Below are 17,818 nucleotides of genomic sequence, written 5' to 3'. Positions count from 1 at the left end.
TGAAAAAAAAAAATGACTGTGAATATAGGCAATGTATTTTGGTGCATTTATTAAATGGATATATTAATTATATTTTAGTTAGGGCTGGGTGATTAATCAAAAAGTAATTAAAATCGACATTCGGAACCAAAAATCGATCTAATTTATTACTTTCCCTATATGTCACATGACCGTGCTCTGTTAAAGGCTGTGGCTGATAGTTTTGTGTTCTATCAGTTTTCTAGTTTTGTGGCCACTTTGCAGCCACATTTGATCTCTGGTCATGTAGGATGATGCGCCAGAGATGCCTTAAGACGGCATATAAAACTTGTCAGTAAACTATAAGCGGAAAAAATTAAATAAATTAAATAATCGTATATTAATCGTAATTGAGTTAAATTGTTCAATTATTCGAGATTATGATTTTAGGCCAAATTACCCACCCGCAATTTTAATCACCAAACATATTAAAAAATTGAAAGATAATACAATTTAATTCAACCTAATTATTGCAAACCTAAAAAAATTACAACCTACAAAATTTTTACTAAATTTTTCTGAATTTTTTATTTATTTATTTTTTGCTTCTCTTGATTTTTCCTCTTTTTAAATTTGGATTTAATATTTTTCTATAACATAAATTTCGGTGTGCTAGTTTTTGGACCATTATAATTAGTTATTTTCTCCAGATTTGTCTTCAGTACTGACTTTTCTAATGTATATGCACAAATATAATATTATATAGCTTCCTATTAAATATATGAATTTAAAAGAGAGGTTTGTGAGGTGTGTACTTATATATGCTGAGCACTTTACATCTAAGATTGCATTTATTTACTTTCTCTGAGCTCATCTTAAATTAAGTTGAATTTTTTTCTTCTGTCAAACATGAGAGATTTTTTTTTTTATCTGAATCTGGGGTGATTCATTCTTGATGATTCATAAAATACAAAAAATTTAAAATAAAGCCAACAATTAAAATATACATCGACAGTCGAAAAACCCTATTCAAGCTGAACCAACAATACGCTTGATGATACATTCAGATCTTATGAAATGAAAAGTCTGTGAGAAACTGAACAATAATCATTGTAGCACAGACTGATTGTCTCTTTTTATAAATCATCAATGTATCATCACAGTACCACATGTACTCATTTTGTCATTTTTTGACTCTAAAAAGATTGCCAGTAGATGTTGGTGATGATCCAGAGAACCACAGTTTCAGCATAGTCTTCTTTAAAGTTTTACTCAAGAAAAAAATGGACAATAACTGAAAACAGTGGCGTAAAGTAACTAATTACAAAGAATCAAATACTGTAATTGAGGAATTTTTCATCACCCACATCTTGGATTGCTTGCAGTAGTGTGAATCAATAGCTAACTCATTTTTAGGTGAACTACATGCTTATATTGATGTATCTTTTGTTTTACATAAGCTTTAAAAAGTAAAAAAGAAAGAAGGCAAACTGGCCTACTATGTAGTATTGCTCTGAACAATTAAGATCTGATTACAAATTTTACCTGATCAAAAGTACAATTTAGAGTCTGAATGTAAAATCTGTGTTTGCAAAATAAATGTAATTTGTGTCAAACGTATAATCTTACTTTGCTGGACAGTCAAGTTTACCTCAAAAAAAAAAAAAAAATCAGTTTAAGTGAACAAAGAAGATATCTGCATACATTTAAACAGTTTTTTATTTTTGGCAGGTAGGCAGTATCCAAAACAGCATGTTACAATGAATTTGTGATATATAAATCTGACGTTTAGTGCATTAGGCAGAAAAGAGTGTCTTTTTTTAATGGTTGGTCTGTATACAAGCTGTCCTTAACTACAAACGAACATGAAAACTACTTTTACATCAATAATACGCATTATAACCCAACACATTTGTCATTTTTTTTAACATATCAGTAACTTCTTCGGAACAGCATTGTGTTAAAACTAAACATAATGGCACATTTACTACCATTATCTTGATCCTCATAACATAAGCGCTTCAAAACTTATTCCATCTCATGTAAACAAATATCAGTTTTAGTAACTTTAATACCCTCAAATTCAAATCACATATCAGAATATATGTTCATCTTCTTAATGAAGCATTATGGCTTAAATAGTACACCAAAGTCAATACTATATGTCAGTGTTTCTCAACCGCATTCCTCGACCACCACCTCAGCACATTTTCTAATTCTCCTAAAACCAAACACACCTGATTCAGATCATCAGCTCATTAGTAAATACTGAAAGACCTGTATTGTGACGGACATAGGAGACATACAAAACATGCAGTGTTGGCGGCCCTCCAGGAAACGTGGTTGGGAAACACTGTAGTACGTAACACAAGCCAAAACTGACTTTAAAGATATCATGTGAGTGGAAATAAGTCCAAATTTGTTCAATAACCCTACATAAATAGTGTACAAATATCCCAGTCTCATCATTCCTATTATTAAACTACACAAAATACATCAAGAAATACCTGAGTGCTACTAAAAAACCTAAATAACATCAATAAATGGAAACAAATATGCTTGATAAACAGCTGGAATTGCTTTTCCAGTGTATGTTCTCATTCAAACATGATTTGTCATTTTGCTGCGTGTTTCATGCTTCAGATACCGGTGACTTTTTACATTACATAATGATACTGAACATTACATAATATTCTGATATAATACAAGGTGGAACGCACCATTGGTGTAAATGTACAAGGAAAAGCTCATATCAAAAAAAGCAGATATTAATATAATGGATGAAGCAAAGTGTTGCTTATTTAACAACACAAATGTTGGCTCAATTGATTTCAGTGAAGTGCAAAACAGATTTCTTTACATTAATCCTAAATACGAATTGATATAAACACAAAGTATCAATAATATACAACATTACAATACACCAACATAGAGTTTCGATAATCGTCTGACAATTATTGAACACTTTTTAATTTGCTGTTTGGCTCAGAGTGTAAAGAGACACTGGTAAACCTCGTGGCCTGTAAATCTACGCAACTTTCACGCATCAGGGCATGTGATTGTTTGTCCTGCAGCATCAATGGACTGTGTTTTCATGTTTGATATGTACCAGTAAATGCATCATATCCATTGATGTAAATAAACGCCTGAAAACCTTGACTTATAATCTGAGTTTAAATCATTGCGAGTTCCATCGTGGAAGACGGCGAGTGACCTGGACCGATGTGCCAGTCGTCATGTGGAGCCTGAGAGGTTTAGATGGTCTCGGATGTTTGGAAAAAAATCGATATCTGAATTGGTACTACCGAGAGCGAGCAGAAAAGCAGCGCATGTACTCTGTCATCCAGGGATTGAAATCGGGGATGATTTTATTTCTGCTCTTTTCTAAGTCAGCAGATCTGGCTCTCTGCTTGTCAAATCTCTTTATCTGTTTTTCCACCTCCCGTCTGGTTTTTGCTCGCAGCGCTGACTCATGGATCTAGACAGAAAGATGAAAATTATTAAAAAAAGGAACACTTAAAGTCTGTTAGACTTATAAGTTGCAGGCTTTCATTTTTGTATAATGACGCATTACAAACTGAAAGAGAATATTGAGTAGGGAACGGGGTTTTTATTTTTGAGCTCCTCTCATCTTTCACTAACTGCAAACTGGTTGGATGTTAAGCATATAAGCCATCAAAATCCTTTCCTTTTCTAAGTAAATATTAATCAGCTCAATTTAGCTTGCAAAATTACACCAAGTAATGTTTCAATGATCAGAACAATCCGATTCATTGATCTAAATTAAAAAACAGCATTTCTCAATCCTGGTCCTCGCATCCCATCGATCTGCATATTATGCATGTCTCGTATTTAACCCAGGTGATTTGAATAACAGGCCCAGTAGAAGAGGTCTGAGTGTGAACTGTGCTCTGACTGACATGTTCCCTACACAGGGTGCATTCTTTCTCAAGTCCCTTCTCCTTCATTGCGCTTTACTAAAGCATGAGAAATCTCTTTGAAACATTCGTTCAAGAATTTACACAACAGTGTTGCCTGCAGTGTCTTACTAGAGAAGTGTGAAATAATACACCTCTGGAAATAAATCCATTGAGTGTCAAGCTCACTTCTGCATAGTTTAGCTTTAACCCTTATAAAGCACACCTGATCTAAATAATTGAGTCCTTCAGGGTTGTTTGAAAGCTACAGGTAAATATGTTGAAGCAGGATTGTAACTGAAACCCTGAGAGTTTGGCACCACTGCATATTAAACTTGCATATAACCCACTAAAATGACATTTGAATGAACCATAAGTGTTTCCTTCACACGCTCAAAACAGTGGAGATGATAGTGGACTTCAGGAGAAACCCCCCTGATCTCCCCTCACTGAGCATCATGGACAGCATTGTGACAGCAGTGGACTCATTCAGGTTCCTGGGTACCACCATCTCTCAGGACCTGAAGTGGGACCGTCACATTGATTCCATTGTCAAAAAAGCTCAACAGAGGCTCTAATTCTTTGTCAGCTAAGGAAGTTCAACCTTCCAAAGGAGCTGCTGAACCAGTTATAGACTTCCATCATTGAATCAGTCCTCTGCACGTCAATAACTGTTTGGTTTAGGTTTAGCTCAACTACCAAATCCAATCTCCGAAGACTTCATTGAATAGTTCGGACTGCTGAGAGAATCATTGGTGCAACCCTCCTTACTCTCCAAGAACTGTACTTATCCAGAGAAGGGCTGCCAAAATCACTCTGGACCCCTCACACCCAGCACACTGCCTCTGAACTTTTACCTTCTGGTCGACGCTACAGAGCACTGCGCACCAGAACAGCCCGACACAGAAACAGTTTCTTCCCTCAGGCAATCCATCTCATGAACACTTGATGACAATAATTGTGGAACAAACATCACTACTTGCTAAACACTTTTATACACATACACTTATTAAACAACATACTTTACATGCCAATTTGCACATAACAGCTGTACATACAACGCTGTGTATAGTAATATACCTGTACATACACTTGTCAATTTGTATATTTGCATTCACTACTAAATTCTGTTTTTAAAATATATTTATTATGTTTTTTTTGTCCTGTCTCTGTAATTCTGTTGCACTGAAGCTCTGTCATGAAAACAAATTCCTCGTATGTGTGAATATACCTGGCAATAAAGCTCTTTCCAATTCTGATTCAGACTGAAATCACTTCAGCCCATCCTGAGGACTTTGCACTTGAATTATAACAAATGTCTGACAGGAAAAGATAAACATACGAAATGTGTAGCGTAGTTGACCGCAAGGACTGGGATTGAGAAACACTGATCTAAAAGAACTATTTATTTTCTTTATTCTAGTAGTCATTTTCCAGACAGTTCAAGAAACTCTCATTACACACTATGCCTTTGGAAATCACCCCGACTCACCTCTGCGGTTGAAGCTGCAGGACCCACATTATGTGTTTTCTTTGAAGCCATGTCAGTCTGCTTCTCTCCTGCTCCATACAGGGCAAACGGGTGACGGTTCTCTTTGTCGGGGTCTTTGGGGGCCTGAGGTTTGACCTTTGATCTTGTGTACTTGTGTGAAGAGCGGCGTTTGCTCTTTGGCATGTTCTGGATCTGTGTGTCAGAGTCTGGGTTGACAGCAGGAGAGCGTTCTTTGCCTCTTACTTCCTCTCCTTCTGGATGAGCCACCTCAGCATCACAGGGAACTAAATCTGTTGATGGAAGACAGAGATCGGAGTGGAATTACTCTGGTTTAAAAGGATTTTGAGTCATTTTAGTTAAGTTGCGCAGACTTTAGTGCCTTTATGTCTTGCTATAATATTTTGAGAATGACTTTTCAAATTATGATCAATTGTCCAGATGTAATTAGTTTATTACGAAAAAGGCACTCTGTTATACATTTTAGCATCAGTGGGTTGAATATAAACTAAATATTTGTCCCTGTATTTCATACATTTTCCAAGTACCTATTGCATAATAGCTGTAAAATATTAATAATAAAAATATTTTTTTATTACAACCGCAAATACACAAGTATTATATACAAAATACAATAAAACAGTTTTAGAAATCTCTTATTAATCTCATTATTATTAATTAAAGTATTTCAGTGTAATACATATTAGAAATATTAGAATATTCAGAAAAAAATACTTACATTATACATGAATAATGTTACAACGGCACCATACTGTATATATATATATATATATATATATATATATATATATATATATATATATATATAAAAAACATAATATTCACTATATTGTTTCTTATTACATTGCAAACCCTAATGAAAACCCTGTTGTCATTACTAAATATATTAAATTAATATAACCTGACATCACTTAAAATACCATGTTTTGGCGTGAAAACTTAAACAGATGCGTTAGTCATTAGGCAGCAAAAAACTTTTAATTAATATTTTAAATTCTCTGTACTTAACATTTTAATTTCTTTAAACAATTCTCCATGTCTCTGTTTAAAATGATTGATTCTGCCTTGGCAACTACACTGATTGGTCGATATATGTTATATGACACAAGGTGGTCATTTTGCTTGTGATGCTGAATTTTGCTGAAGCGCAGCAGGACAGAGGCACTGGGCTAACATCCCAAAATTAGATGTTACAAAACACCAACATGGTGCAGCTAGATATCAACTTCGATATAAATGGCCTTGGGAGTAAGTAAAGAATATAAAAGCTGAAAATGTGGAAGTTTGGTCTATTAGCCATTTTAAGTTATCTGTACTTAACATTTAGGCTAATTCAATGAAGAGACCACATTTGGTCAACTCAATTAATTGAGTTGTGGATTTCCCATTACTCAAACAAACTAAGGGAATCACTTTCCCCAAATCATTTGAGTAGTCTCAACTTATTAGAGTTTACATTGTACACGTTTTACTTTTTGTATTTTATTTCACTTATCTATAATAGCAAGTTTTCCATATTTATACACTTTACAGCTTTATTTCAATTTAGCAATAAAACCAATGCAAATATTTAATGGCATTGTAGCTGTAACTTCCTATTATTATAATTAATGTTTAATAAATCCATTTAAATCTAGTTTTCCTAACACAAAATTTTGTGTTATAACAAAATATAAATATTTGTTTGTATATAACATAAAAATAAAATTAATTATTAAGAGGTACCTACAGATAAATATTAACAGACCCTTATGCATACACAATATACTTTATTTTAGAACTATAAAACAAACTACATATAAGATATCAATAACAACACTGTAATAGTCAGTGTATAACACAAAATATAAGCTGACAGAGAGAGAGTGTGTGTGTGTGTGTGTGTGTGTGTGTGTGTGTGTGTGTGTGTGTGTGTGTGTGTGTGTGTGTGTGTGTGTGTGTGTGTGTGTGTGTGTGTGTGTGTGTGTGTGTGTGTGTGTGTCAGCAGCACTTACTGTTGTCTGCATGCTCTCTGTCCTGCACTTCTGCGGCCTGTGTTTCTGCTTCAGCTGCTGGTTCTGGAGTCACACAAGCAGATCGCTCAGGTTTCTCATCAAGAGTCTTCAAAGGTTCAACTTTATTCCGACTCAGAGGAGTAGATTTACCACTTGAAGCAGTCTCGCTCCCCCATTCACCCCAAAACCACGGCTTGTGCGCCTGCTCCAGCAGCCGCCTTGACAGTCTGTACTTCAACAAATCCTCATAACACTTTGCGTAAGTATCCCATTTCGGGTCTTTAAATTTCTTCATGTATTCCGACCTAATTCGCTTGGTCACCATATTGACTTGTCGTCCGACTGCAAAGAAAAAAACACACTTGTTACATTGTAGAGAAGTAACAAGCTAATTATGCAAGTCTATTCCGGATCCGCCCCATCTCTCGCGCCAGACATTTAAACCAAATTGCTATGGCAACAGAATTGTAATATGCAAACGAAAGCCAATCGCTGGCCAGCTGTGAGTCTGCACGCCTCCTTCTCGGATACGCCTACTTAAACCATGGCGTCACCTCAGGGGTCTCTGAACCGCTTAACGCATTTGCATATTAGGGTTTAGAAGGTGAGGAAAAACATGACCGCACTTATAAATTTCACTAAAAACAAAACGCACGAATTTAGAGAGATTGATATAGATGTCATAATAATGCATTGCCATCAACAGAACGACTGTACAGATAAACCGAAAGAGCTTTTCTGTGCACACTGCAAGAAGCGAATGTTAAACATCAGCGTTTTGACACAAAGTACTCGTTATCTAAATGCAAACAAAAGTCGTGCGGTCTTGTGGTTACATTGATATCGCTGCTGCTACGTCGTCGAGTAGTGTTTAAAGCGAATGTTCACGTGACAGCAGTCGGCAGAGGCAAAGTGAATGAAGATGGGCGTCATAAACATCTGTCAATACGTATTTTCGATCATAAATGGACTTACCGTTTTGATTAAGGCAAGGACGAGAAGGTAAACAGATGGCGCTTGGTGTCTGCAGACGTCAGGCTTGCGTTGTAAAAACACGGTTGTAGCTCCGCCCTGTGGTGAAGACGTTGGAAATCACTCGAAGGCATCAACAGGTGTTGTTTTACAGGGTGAAAACTCCCTTGGGGGTCAAAGAAAAAGGTTGGACTAAAAAAAGTAATGTTTTTGTGTGCTTATAAATGTGAAATACATTTGATATTTTTTCAACAGATATGGGAAAGTAACCATAGCGACATTTTTTTTACAAAAGGTACACACACACTCACATCTCACAGATGAAAAGGGACATAAGGATAAAATTAGCATAGCTTGTTCACATTTTAGATATATTTGCTTACAATCGAATGTGTCCATTTTTTGCTGAGCATAAACATTCATTTTTACTATAATTTACAGAAGGCATTTCATTTATTTATTTTCCTTTGGCTTAGTCCCTTTATTTATCAGTGGTCGCCACAGCTGAATGAACCGCCGACTTATCCAGCATACGTTTTACACAGCCAATGCCCTTTCAGCCTTAATCCAGCACTGGAAAACATCCATACACACTCATTCACACACATACACTACAGCCAAGTTAGTTTTATTCCATTTACACACACACACACACACACACACATATATATATATATATATATATATATATATATATATATATATATATATATATATATATATATATATATATATATATGTGTGTGTGTGTGTATGTATTGCATGTCTTTGAAATGTGGTGGAAACCGAAGCACCCAAAGGATACCTATGAGAACACGGGGAGAACATTCAAACCAGCTACCACTGAGTGCTAACCACTGAGCCACCGTGTCGCCCTAGAAGGTACTTATTAAAATGGAATTTACTGAAACTATTGTTTATATACATCAAATATATATTTTTAGGCATATTTAGAAGAGGAATTTGATGGCATATTAAAATATTCTATTTAAGGATCACAGTTCAGCCCCGATATAATATTGAATTCAATCTTTTTACTTTGCCACTATCCTTCAAACCACTAGGACACACACATCCATATATTTGCATGGGTTACGCTGATATTTCTTTACCCATATTTTGATATTTTATGTACACAAAGTTATTTAAAAACATTAGACTTTTAATTATAATTATATGTTAATTTTACTATGATTGTATAATAATATTATTTACTATATAATTATAAAAATGAAACATGCTTTGTTAAAAATGTCAACCTAAAATGGTGTTTCTGCAGTGTTGCAACATGTTAACAGCAACATTAACTCTCTTGACAAAACCAGACCAAAACCTGTTTGCTCAAAACTGGAACAAAGAATTGCTTTAAAGCCACTTCAAAGAATCACATTTGAGTCTGACCTCAAAGAATTTGAACCATGCATGTTTAGATTAATGATTTGTGGCCTTTAAATTCAAAATAAATATCTGAAAGAAATGGTGTGCCTTTATTAGAAAAAAACAAATTATAATAATTATTTGAAAGAAATTAATTTAGAATTGTTTGATTATTCACTCTGGTTAGGTTATGACTTAACCAGGAGGCAAATGCTGCACATTGCAGTGAGGTCAGATGGAGGTCAACTTTCAGTATTTTTAGAATTACTTGAAAGCTATTTTAGAAACTCGAGTTAAATGATCATGGATCAAAGAAAAGAAGTCAGAATTTTATGTCTGCATCAAATAAAACAAAAGTGACTTTACATCAGTTTCTACAGGTTTTATCAAGTCAAATTTAAGACTTTTTAAGACCATTTTAAGACTGAATGAATCAAATTTCAGACTTACACATGATTAAATGCTTAAGATTTTTTAATGACCTTAACAAAAAACATTATAAACAAATGTTATTGTAAGGAAGATAATTAAACCATATTAATAAGTAAATACAGTTAATAAATAAATGTTGTTGTTTTTTTTACTTTTATTAAAATATATTGCTAGTGATTGGATGGGTGTTGGCCCAATTGGACTTAGCTTTATATGGACAATAAAATTAAGACCAACAACACAATATTAAAATTAGGCCATGAAATTAGTAGGTTTTTTTTTACCCCCAGATACCCTGAAAAGCACATTAAACACTAGTATCTAATTTAATATTTCAAATAATTTTTGTGAAAATAAAATGCCTAAATATATGTGAAATAACCCTCCATGTTTAGCATATCAGTTATATGTATGTATAAAAGAAACAATGCACTTATGACCTGTACCTAATATAATATATAAAAGATTAGGCGATTATACGGAATTTGATTCTATTTTAAATGATTAACTTGAGGTAATACCTAGCAGTTTTGAAGACAGATTTGAAATGACAATTAATTAGTGTTTTGTGGTTGCACTGTGATCCTTGAAATGACTCATTTAATAAATTTCTTCTTCTAAATGTCAGTTTTAGTGCATGAATTACTGTTACACTGAATGACATTGTAGTGTATGTCTTACGAAAATCATGATAAATATGATTTAATTTTAAGTAATTTTTTTCCTTGGATAAACTCAATTGTTTTTATTGTTTTAAAAATGTATCTGACCATAACATGTCTTAAAGTTAAATACAAACTTTGCTTTGTATTTAACTTTAGCTATTTGGTTTTAAATAATAATTAGTAAACAAAAAAAAAAAGAGATACTTTTTTCAAGTTAGAAAGCAACAGTTTCTTTTCCAGCAACACTCATTGCGAAACAATTTTTTTCAATCTGAACAATTTATTAACACATATGCGTCACAAAAAGCTAAATGATGGACTTTAATAAATTAATGACTATTTATGTACAGATTACAGTCTCATGATGGATATCATGGTTTAATGGTCTTCTGGATGTTGATTGTGTGATTGATTGCTTGGACAGTGCTGGTCCTGCCTCGTCCTGTTCCTGCTTGTAACTCAAGGGTATGTTCATCGAATAACATGTATAAATCTGTCCCAAAGCTGTCCCATAATTCTGAATGTATTCTCCATTATTGTGTGATCCACAGAAGACGGATGCAGCCGATGAATTTAGAAGCACTTGCGGTGGACAATGCTGGGACCTGCCTCATCGTATTCCTGCTTGGTGATCCACATCTGCTGGAAGGTGGACAGGGAAGCCAAGATGGAGCCACCGATCCATACGGAGTATTTACGCTCAGGTGGGGCGATGATCTGGGAGGGAAAAAAAGAGAAGTATGAGCAGGTTAGTGGTTATATCAATGAGGAACGTAAACGTGTTTACATTAGAACTACAAGAATTCTATAATAAGACTGTGCCAAATGCCATTTTCTGGTAATTTTTAAATTTGAAGCTTCTACCTTCTTTATATTTGACTATTTCATTTGCAATATTTAATTGTGTTATCGTTTATTGTCCAACTGTTAAGAGAAAGGAAAAGTTTTTTTTAAATGTTGTAAAAATGTTGTGTTTGAAAGCCTAAATGCCAAGAAATATGTATTAAAGCTGAATACTTCAATAGATAAAAACTTGTTGTGAATTTATTTGTAAATATAGTAATATTTATAATAATCATACCCATTTTATAATATGTAAATCTTATAAAACATGTAAAATTCTATAAAACACTTAAAATGGGGTCTTAAAATGTCTTAAATTTCAAAAACTAAATTTTAGGCCCTTAAAACAATAATAAATAATAAAAAATAATAAATTTACAAAAATGTATGTTGTAGGTCTTAAATCATTTTAAAAAGTCTTAATTTTTTTGTCTAACTAAAGCTACCCAGTTGGGTCAACACACAACCAATTATCAACAATTCATCTAAATAAAACTTATTTTTTATTGCAAAGAGATAAAATCACAACAGCTTTTAGACATTTTTACAGAAAAACCTCTAAATTTAATTCCCTAATCAGGAAAAGAAAACTATAAACATTTAAATAAATCCTTATGACAACAATGCCAATATATGCCTTTATATGACCTTCCAATTATACAAAAACTACTTAAGATTTCATAACAGAAATGTATTCGGTTAAAAAACGTTGAAAAAATATTGACATTAAAATATGTGACTTTGAAATAACTACATTTAGATTTTTATTTATTTTTTGGCAAGCAAAATACAAATTCCATTGGCCCAACTGGGCCATTGCAAAAAATCCTAAGTGTTTAGCTTCATACAAGTGTAAAATTTCATTCATAATGGTCTTAAAAGGGTCTTTAAAAAGTCTTCAAAAAAAAAAAAAACCCTGTATTATAAACAAAAAACCCTGTATTATAAACAATACTATGCAGCCACAATTGAAATAAAAATTCATGATTAAACTGATCTGTTCGGTTTGGAGCAATATTAACAAATATTAGGACACTAAACTTGTACTCTAATGCATCAGAGCATGTATTAGATAACAAACACAATAATCTGCTAATTACAGATACTAATTTGAAGTAGAATAATATTCTGTTTTTTTTTTTTAGAAAATAAAAAGAACGTTTCAATGAACAGTAAAACAGTTATGAATGCTTACAAAATATATACGGTGTATCAATTTGATGTAGAGATACTTTTGTGTGTTTTTGTAATTTTAATAAAATAACAATGCTAGAATAAAATATACACACATGTAAGAAAGTTATGTGTGTTTTATTTCAATGTGAAACCTGTAAAAGGTCTGGCTTGGCAGTTCTAGTGTTAAAAGGACAAGCATAAATACATTACCTTGATCTTCATTGTGCTGGGGGCCAGAGCGGTGATCTCCTTCTGCATACGGTCAGCAATACCTGGGTACATGGTGGTACCACCAGACAAGACATTGTTGGCATACAGATCCTTCCTGATGTCAATGTCGCACTTCATGATGCTGTTGTAGGCGGTTTCATGGATGCCAGCAGACTCCATACCTGTTCACAACACTGTGTTAATGAAATGGTATAGTTCTTACTAAAAAACAAACAGATGTTCGAGTAAGGTTTTTCTTTACACACCAATGAAGGAAGGCTGGAAGAGGGTCTCTGGGCAGCGGAAACGCTCATTTCCAATGGTGATGACTTGGCCGTCGGGCAGCTCGTAGCTCTTCTCCAGGGAGGAGGAAGAGGCAGCGGTGGCCATCTCATTCTCAAAGTCCAGAGCCACATAGCACAGCTTCTCCTTGATGTCACGCACAATCTCACGCTCAGCTGGAAAACAGAGGTGTAGGTGAGCCAGTTGCCAACATAACACAAATCACAAATAGTGTACAAACCAGAGTTATGATAGGATGGTGATAATTTTAATGTTTAGATAGATAGATAGACAGACAGATAGATCAAAAATTTTGTTGATTACTAATACTATATTATTAATGATAGCTGATACATGGCCTGATAATTATTTGCATTATTAGATTTTAAATAATAATAATAACAATTGACTAAAATTTGTCATTTTAATTGTTATAATTATTTAGGCATCAAGTAAGTATTATGAAATGTATAAAAAAAATCTATTTTCATTTTGAGTTTTGCTAAAAATTACATTTAACAGAGAAAAAACTATAAAAAAAACGACTTTAAAATTATTTAGGATGAACTTTAACTCAGTGTTAGATGACATCAAAGGTTATGTACTGTAAAACATGAAAATATTGGCCAAAATACTCTACTGTACTGTACTTTAAAAGTCTACTATAACTTTAGGTAGGTTTTTTCTTGAAATATACAGTAAAATAAGAGTGCTACAATAAAAATATTATTACAATTTAAAATAATCATGTTATTTTCAGAATTCTTTAAAGAGAAAGTTGAAAAAGAATTTGATTAAATTAAAATAAAATGTTTTGTTTCAATGGTTTGTTCAATTGAATTGATTCATACTGAAAAATAAATGTGTTTTTCTTGCATTAAAAACCTTTGAAAGGTGGTGTATATGCACCCAAATTTCATTTGATGAAATAAAACAACATCACTGTTAATATAACACAGAAATGACTGAAATTCCTACCGGTTGTGACGAAAGAATAACCGCGCTCAGTCAAGATCTTCATGAGGTAGTCGGTAAGATCACGACCAGCCAGATCCAAACGCATGATGGCGTGTGGCAGAGCATAACCCTCATAGATGGGGACATTGTGGGACACACCATCACCAGAGTCCAGCACGATACCTTAAATACAGAATAAAAAATGGTCAGAATCCAGTAAAACATATTGGGTCTTACCCATATATATTAGCAGCATTTGATCTATTAGGTGTTAAAGTTCCTCTCACCAGTGGTACGGCCAGAAGCGTAGAGGGACAGCACAGCCTGAATGGCCACATACATGGCTGGGACGTTGAAGGTCTCAAACATGATCTGGGTCATCTTCTCACGGTTAGCCTTGGGGTTCAGAGGGGCCTCAGTCAGCAGAGTTGGGTGCTCTTCAGGGGCAACACGGAGCTCATTGTAGAAGGTGTGGTGCCAGATCTTCTCCATGTCGTCCCAGTTGGTAATGATGCCGTGCTCGATGGGATATTTCAGAGTGAGGATACCCCTCTTGCTCTGAGCTTCATCTCCTACGTATGAGTCCTTCTGACCCATACCCACCATGACACCCTGCAAGAAGCAAATTTAGATTTTTAATTGTCATGATATTTAGATTAAGCTTACTGTGTTAAAGAGGAAAATGCAGCAGAACATACCTGGTGACGGGGGCGACCAACGATGGAGGGGAAGACGGCTCTGGGGGCGTCATCACCAGCAAAGCCAGCCTTCACCAGGCCGGAACCGTTGTCGCACACAAGGGCGGTAGTCTCGTCGTCGTCACACATCTTGATGTATTCTGAAAGGCAAGATGCTGTCTCAGTACAGGCTCAGATAATTTTGTAACATTTTTTTTTTTTGCTTTGATTGGCAAATATCTTTGTGTTTCAATTACTCATAGTTGGAATTAGAGCACGTTTTTAAAAATCATATGTAAAATTAATTAATTGATTTTAATTAAATAATTTTGATTAAATAATAAATGAATATGAAATGGCCTTATAGAGCTGTTTTTCTGGTTTAACAAATTAATATTGAGAAGGATTGGATTAGGTGCAGTTTAATGCAAAGATATTGAATTAAGACTGAAAAGTGATTCTGCAGTTCACTTTTCAATTTCATCTTTGTTTCCATCTATTTACCTTGCCAAAATATTTTCTATCTGTTGTACTTGTGTCGGTTTCATGACTCATTTTAAGTTAAAGTTTCTAAATGATTATCATTCATTACTAATGAAAGGTGAATGACTGCATATCTGAAATAAAACAAATATTTTACAGCAACACACATTTGTCAGTTTATACTTGTTTTAACATTTGAATTTAACCTTTGCTTTAATCCACCTTACTTGTTATACTATTTTGTACTTCTGTATTTTTGGTTGTATGATTTATGAATAACTTTTAAGACTCAGTTTATGAGTCAAACAAATTTATTCATTAATTTTATTAAAATAATTTTAAAGAGATTAAAATTGTATTTTCATTAAACAGATGCAATTATGAGGTAACTAAATGCTAAACTAGTAAAAAATTTACATTTAGTAAAGAAATATAAGAACAATTAGTCATGACAGCACGTTTTTTTAGTTTATTGTAACTTATTAAACTAAGTTAATCATGTTCTAACTTATTTTTATAAGTTATGCAAGTAGTTTTAAGTCAGTTTAACTCAATATATGTTCAATTGACTTATAATGTTAATTTGATTTAGCTTAAAATTTTAAGGCAAATAACATTTCTTACAGTGTAGTAAATAATAGTAATTTTGTAAGCATTCTTTAGAGTTTACTTTACAATTTATGAGTAAATTAAGGATGACTGAATGAATGTAATGAGAAAGTAGCCTTAGCTGACAAATCTGTTATCCTAAAATATGATTATTACTTAAATTAACAACACAGACAACGACAACATAAAAAACTATTATACATGCTTTTAAATAATGAATTAATTAAGGCTATCATTTATTCCAGATTACCATGAAATCCTGTTAGCCTACTGTCACTAAATAAACAAATCTAACTAGCCTTAAATCTAATAAAGTCAACTTAACTACCATATACCAGTATTGCATGCGTTTAACCACGTCCTCTTACCTTTCTCTGCTGAAGCTCAGTGCAGAACAACCGCTGGTGGATCCAGTCACAAACTGCCTGAGGCACCGGCACTTTATATACTCACCGCGTTTGTCGCCATGTGTACAATTGAGGATATCTGTATGTTCGGTTGGAGTTTTTCCTCATTCTTCAACCATATTAGGCACTGGCAGGGTAAGTGAGGGGTGATTTCCTAGAGAAGCGGCGTGTCTCCCCCTGTCCTGCAGGGTCATAGTGAGCAGGACTGTCCATTTACGGTTTGACAGTCATCACTGCAGGCCCAAGTGTGGCCTGTATAAGGAGCTGGGCGGTGCTGATACCAACACCAGCCTTCTCCACATGGTGCTCCACCGTATTAGTGTATTATATCTGTAAGAGAGTACGCTTTGTTCACAAACAGTTTGATATAACAGTGTTGCTGAAGTAGATTCTTAATGTAGTTTTTACCAACGAGATTGAAATGATGATTTCAGTGATGAAAATGTAGAAAATTTTTTAATGTAGTTATTTTGTAAGACGTTAATGTATGTACAATAATTTATTTCTATCTCCTAACACTGTATGAATAATGCTGTAAAAAGCCTTCACAAATAAATACACATCGTAAAGAAAGTCATGTAGGTGAATTGTGTGGGTAGTCTGAATTTTAAGACGTGCGTTTTCTATTTTAGACACTAGAGAAAATTTGTAGGCTACCATCTGTTCACTGCTCATTTACTGCCAGTTTTCCAGGCAGATTTACTGGATGGTGTTCATGATATTTTATTTTTATTTATCTTTTTCTGTCTCTATCTATATATTAAATACATATTTAAAATATTTGATGACACATTCAAAGAATAAGGATCACTGTGCAGCCTTAATTCATTGTAAGTTTAAATATTTGCTGCTATGTTCTTCACATGTTCTTCACATTTGCTGCTATGTTCTTCTATGTTCTAGAACGCTATGTTCTAGAACATGATTAACTTAGTTTAATAAGTTACAATAAACTAAAACAAACATGTTCTGTCATGACTAATTGTTCTTATATTTCTTTACTAATTGTACATTTTTTACTAGTTTAGCATTTAGTTACAATTTAAACAATTTTCACCTCATAATTGCATCTGTTTAATGAAAATACAATTTTAATCTCTTTAAAATTATTTTAATAAAATAAATGAATAAATTCGCTTGACTCATAAACTGAGTCTTGAAAGTTATTCATAAATCATTAACCAAATTAACCACTAGGTTTTTACATTTTGTTTTAATTCCTGTTATCACTGCGATTATCCCTGAAAACCATAATAGGTATTTATGCGTGGAATGCAACCCAGATGATGATAACACACTGAAGGGCCCCTGGATCACCTTATCAAGGCAAGGGACTTGACTTCCACCTT

At 33.7% G+C, this 17,818-nt stretch overlaps 2 protein-coding genes across 2 annotated transcripts; both read right to left on the bottom strand.

Annotated features, from left to right (window-relative positions):
• Positions 1–1,659: 1,659 nt before the first annotated feature.
• Positions 1,660–8,419, bottom strand: ccsapb (centriole, cilia and spindle-associated protein b). The gene is given in 4 exon segments (NM_001161361.1): positions 1,660–3,436; positions 5,368–5,657; positions 7,380–7,721; positions 8,355–8,419. Coding segments are annotated over 3 exon segments (792 nt in total). The 5' UTR covers positions 7,705–7,721; positions 8,355–8,419; the 3' UTR covers positions 1,660–3,259.
• Positions 8,420–11,085: 2,666 nt separating this feature from the next.
• On the bottom strand, positions 11,086–16,477 carry acta1b (actin alpha 1, skeletal muscle b). The gene is given in 7 exon segments (NM_214784.2): positions 11,086–11,542; positions 13,055–13,236; positions 13,321–13,512; positions 14,315–14,476; positions 14,581–14,905; positions 14,992–15,131; positions 16,431–16,477. Coding segments are annotated over 6 exon segments (1,134 nt in total). The 5' UTR covers positions 15,121–15,131; positions 16,431–16,477; the 3' UTR covers positions 11,086–11,398.
• Positions 16,478–17,818: the final 1,341 nt, after the last annotated feature.

The sequence above is a fragment of the Danio rerio genome, chromosome 13 (assembly GCF_049306965.1).
Source record: "Danio rerio strain Tuebingen ecotype United States chromosome 13, GRCz12tu, whole genome shotgun sequence".
Classification (NCBI taxonomy): domain Eukaryota; kingdom Metazoa; phylum Chordata; class Actinopteri; order Cypriniformes; family Danionidae; genus Danio; species Danio rerio.
Note: the sequence above shows the minus strand (reverse complement) of the source record. Positions and strands in the feature narration are given on the sequence as shown.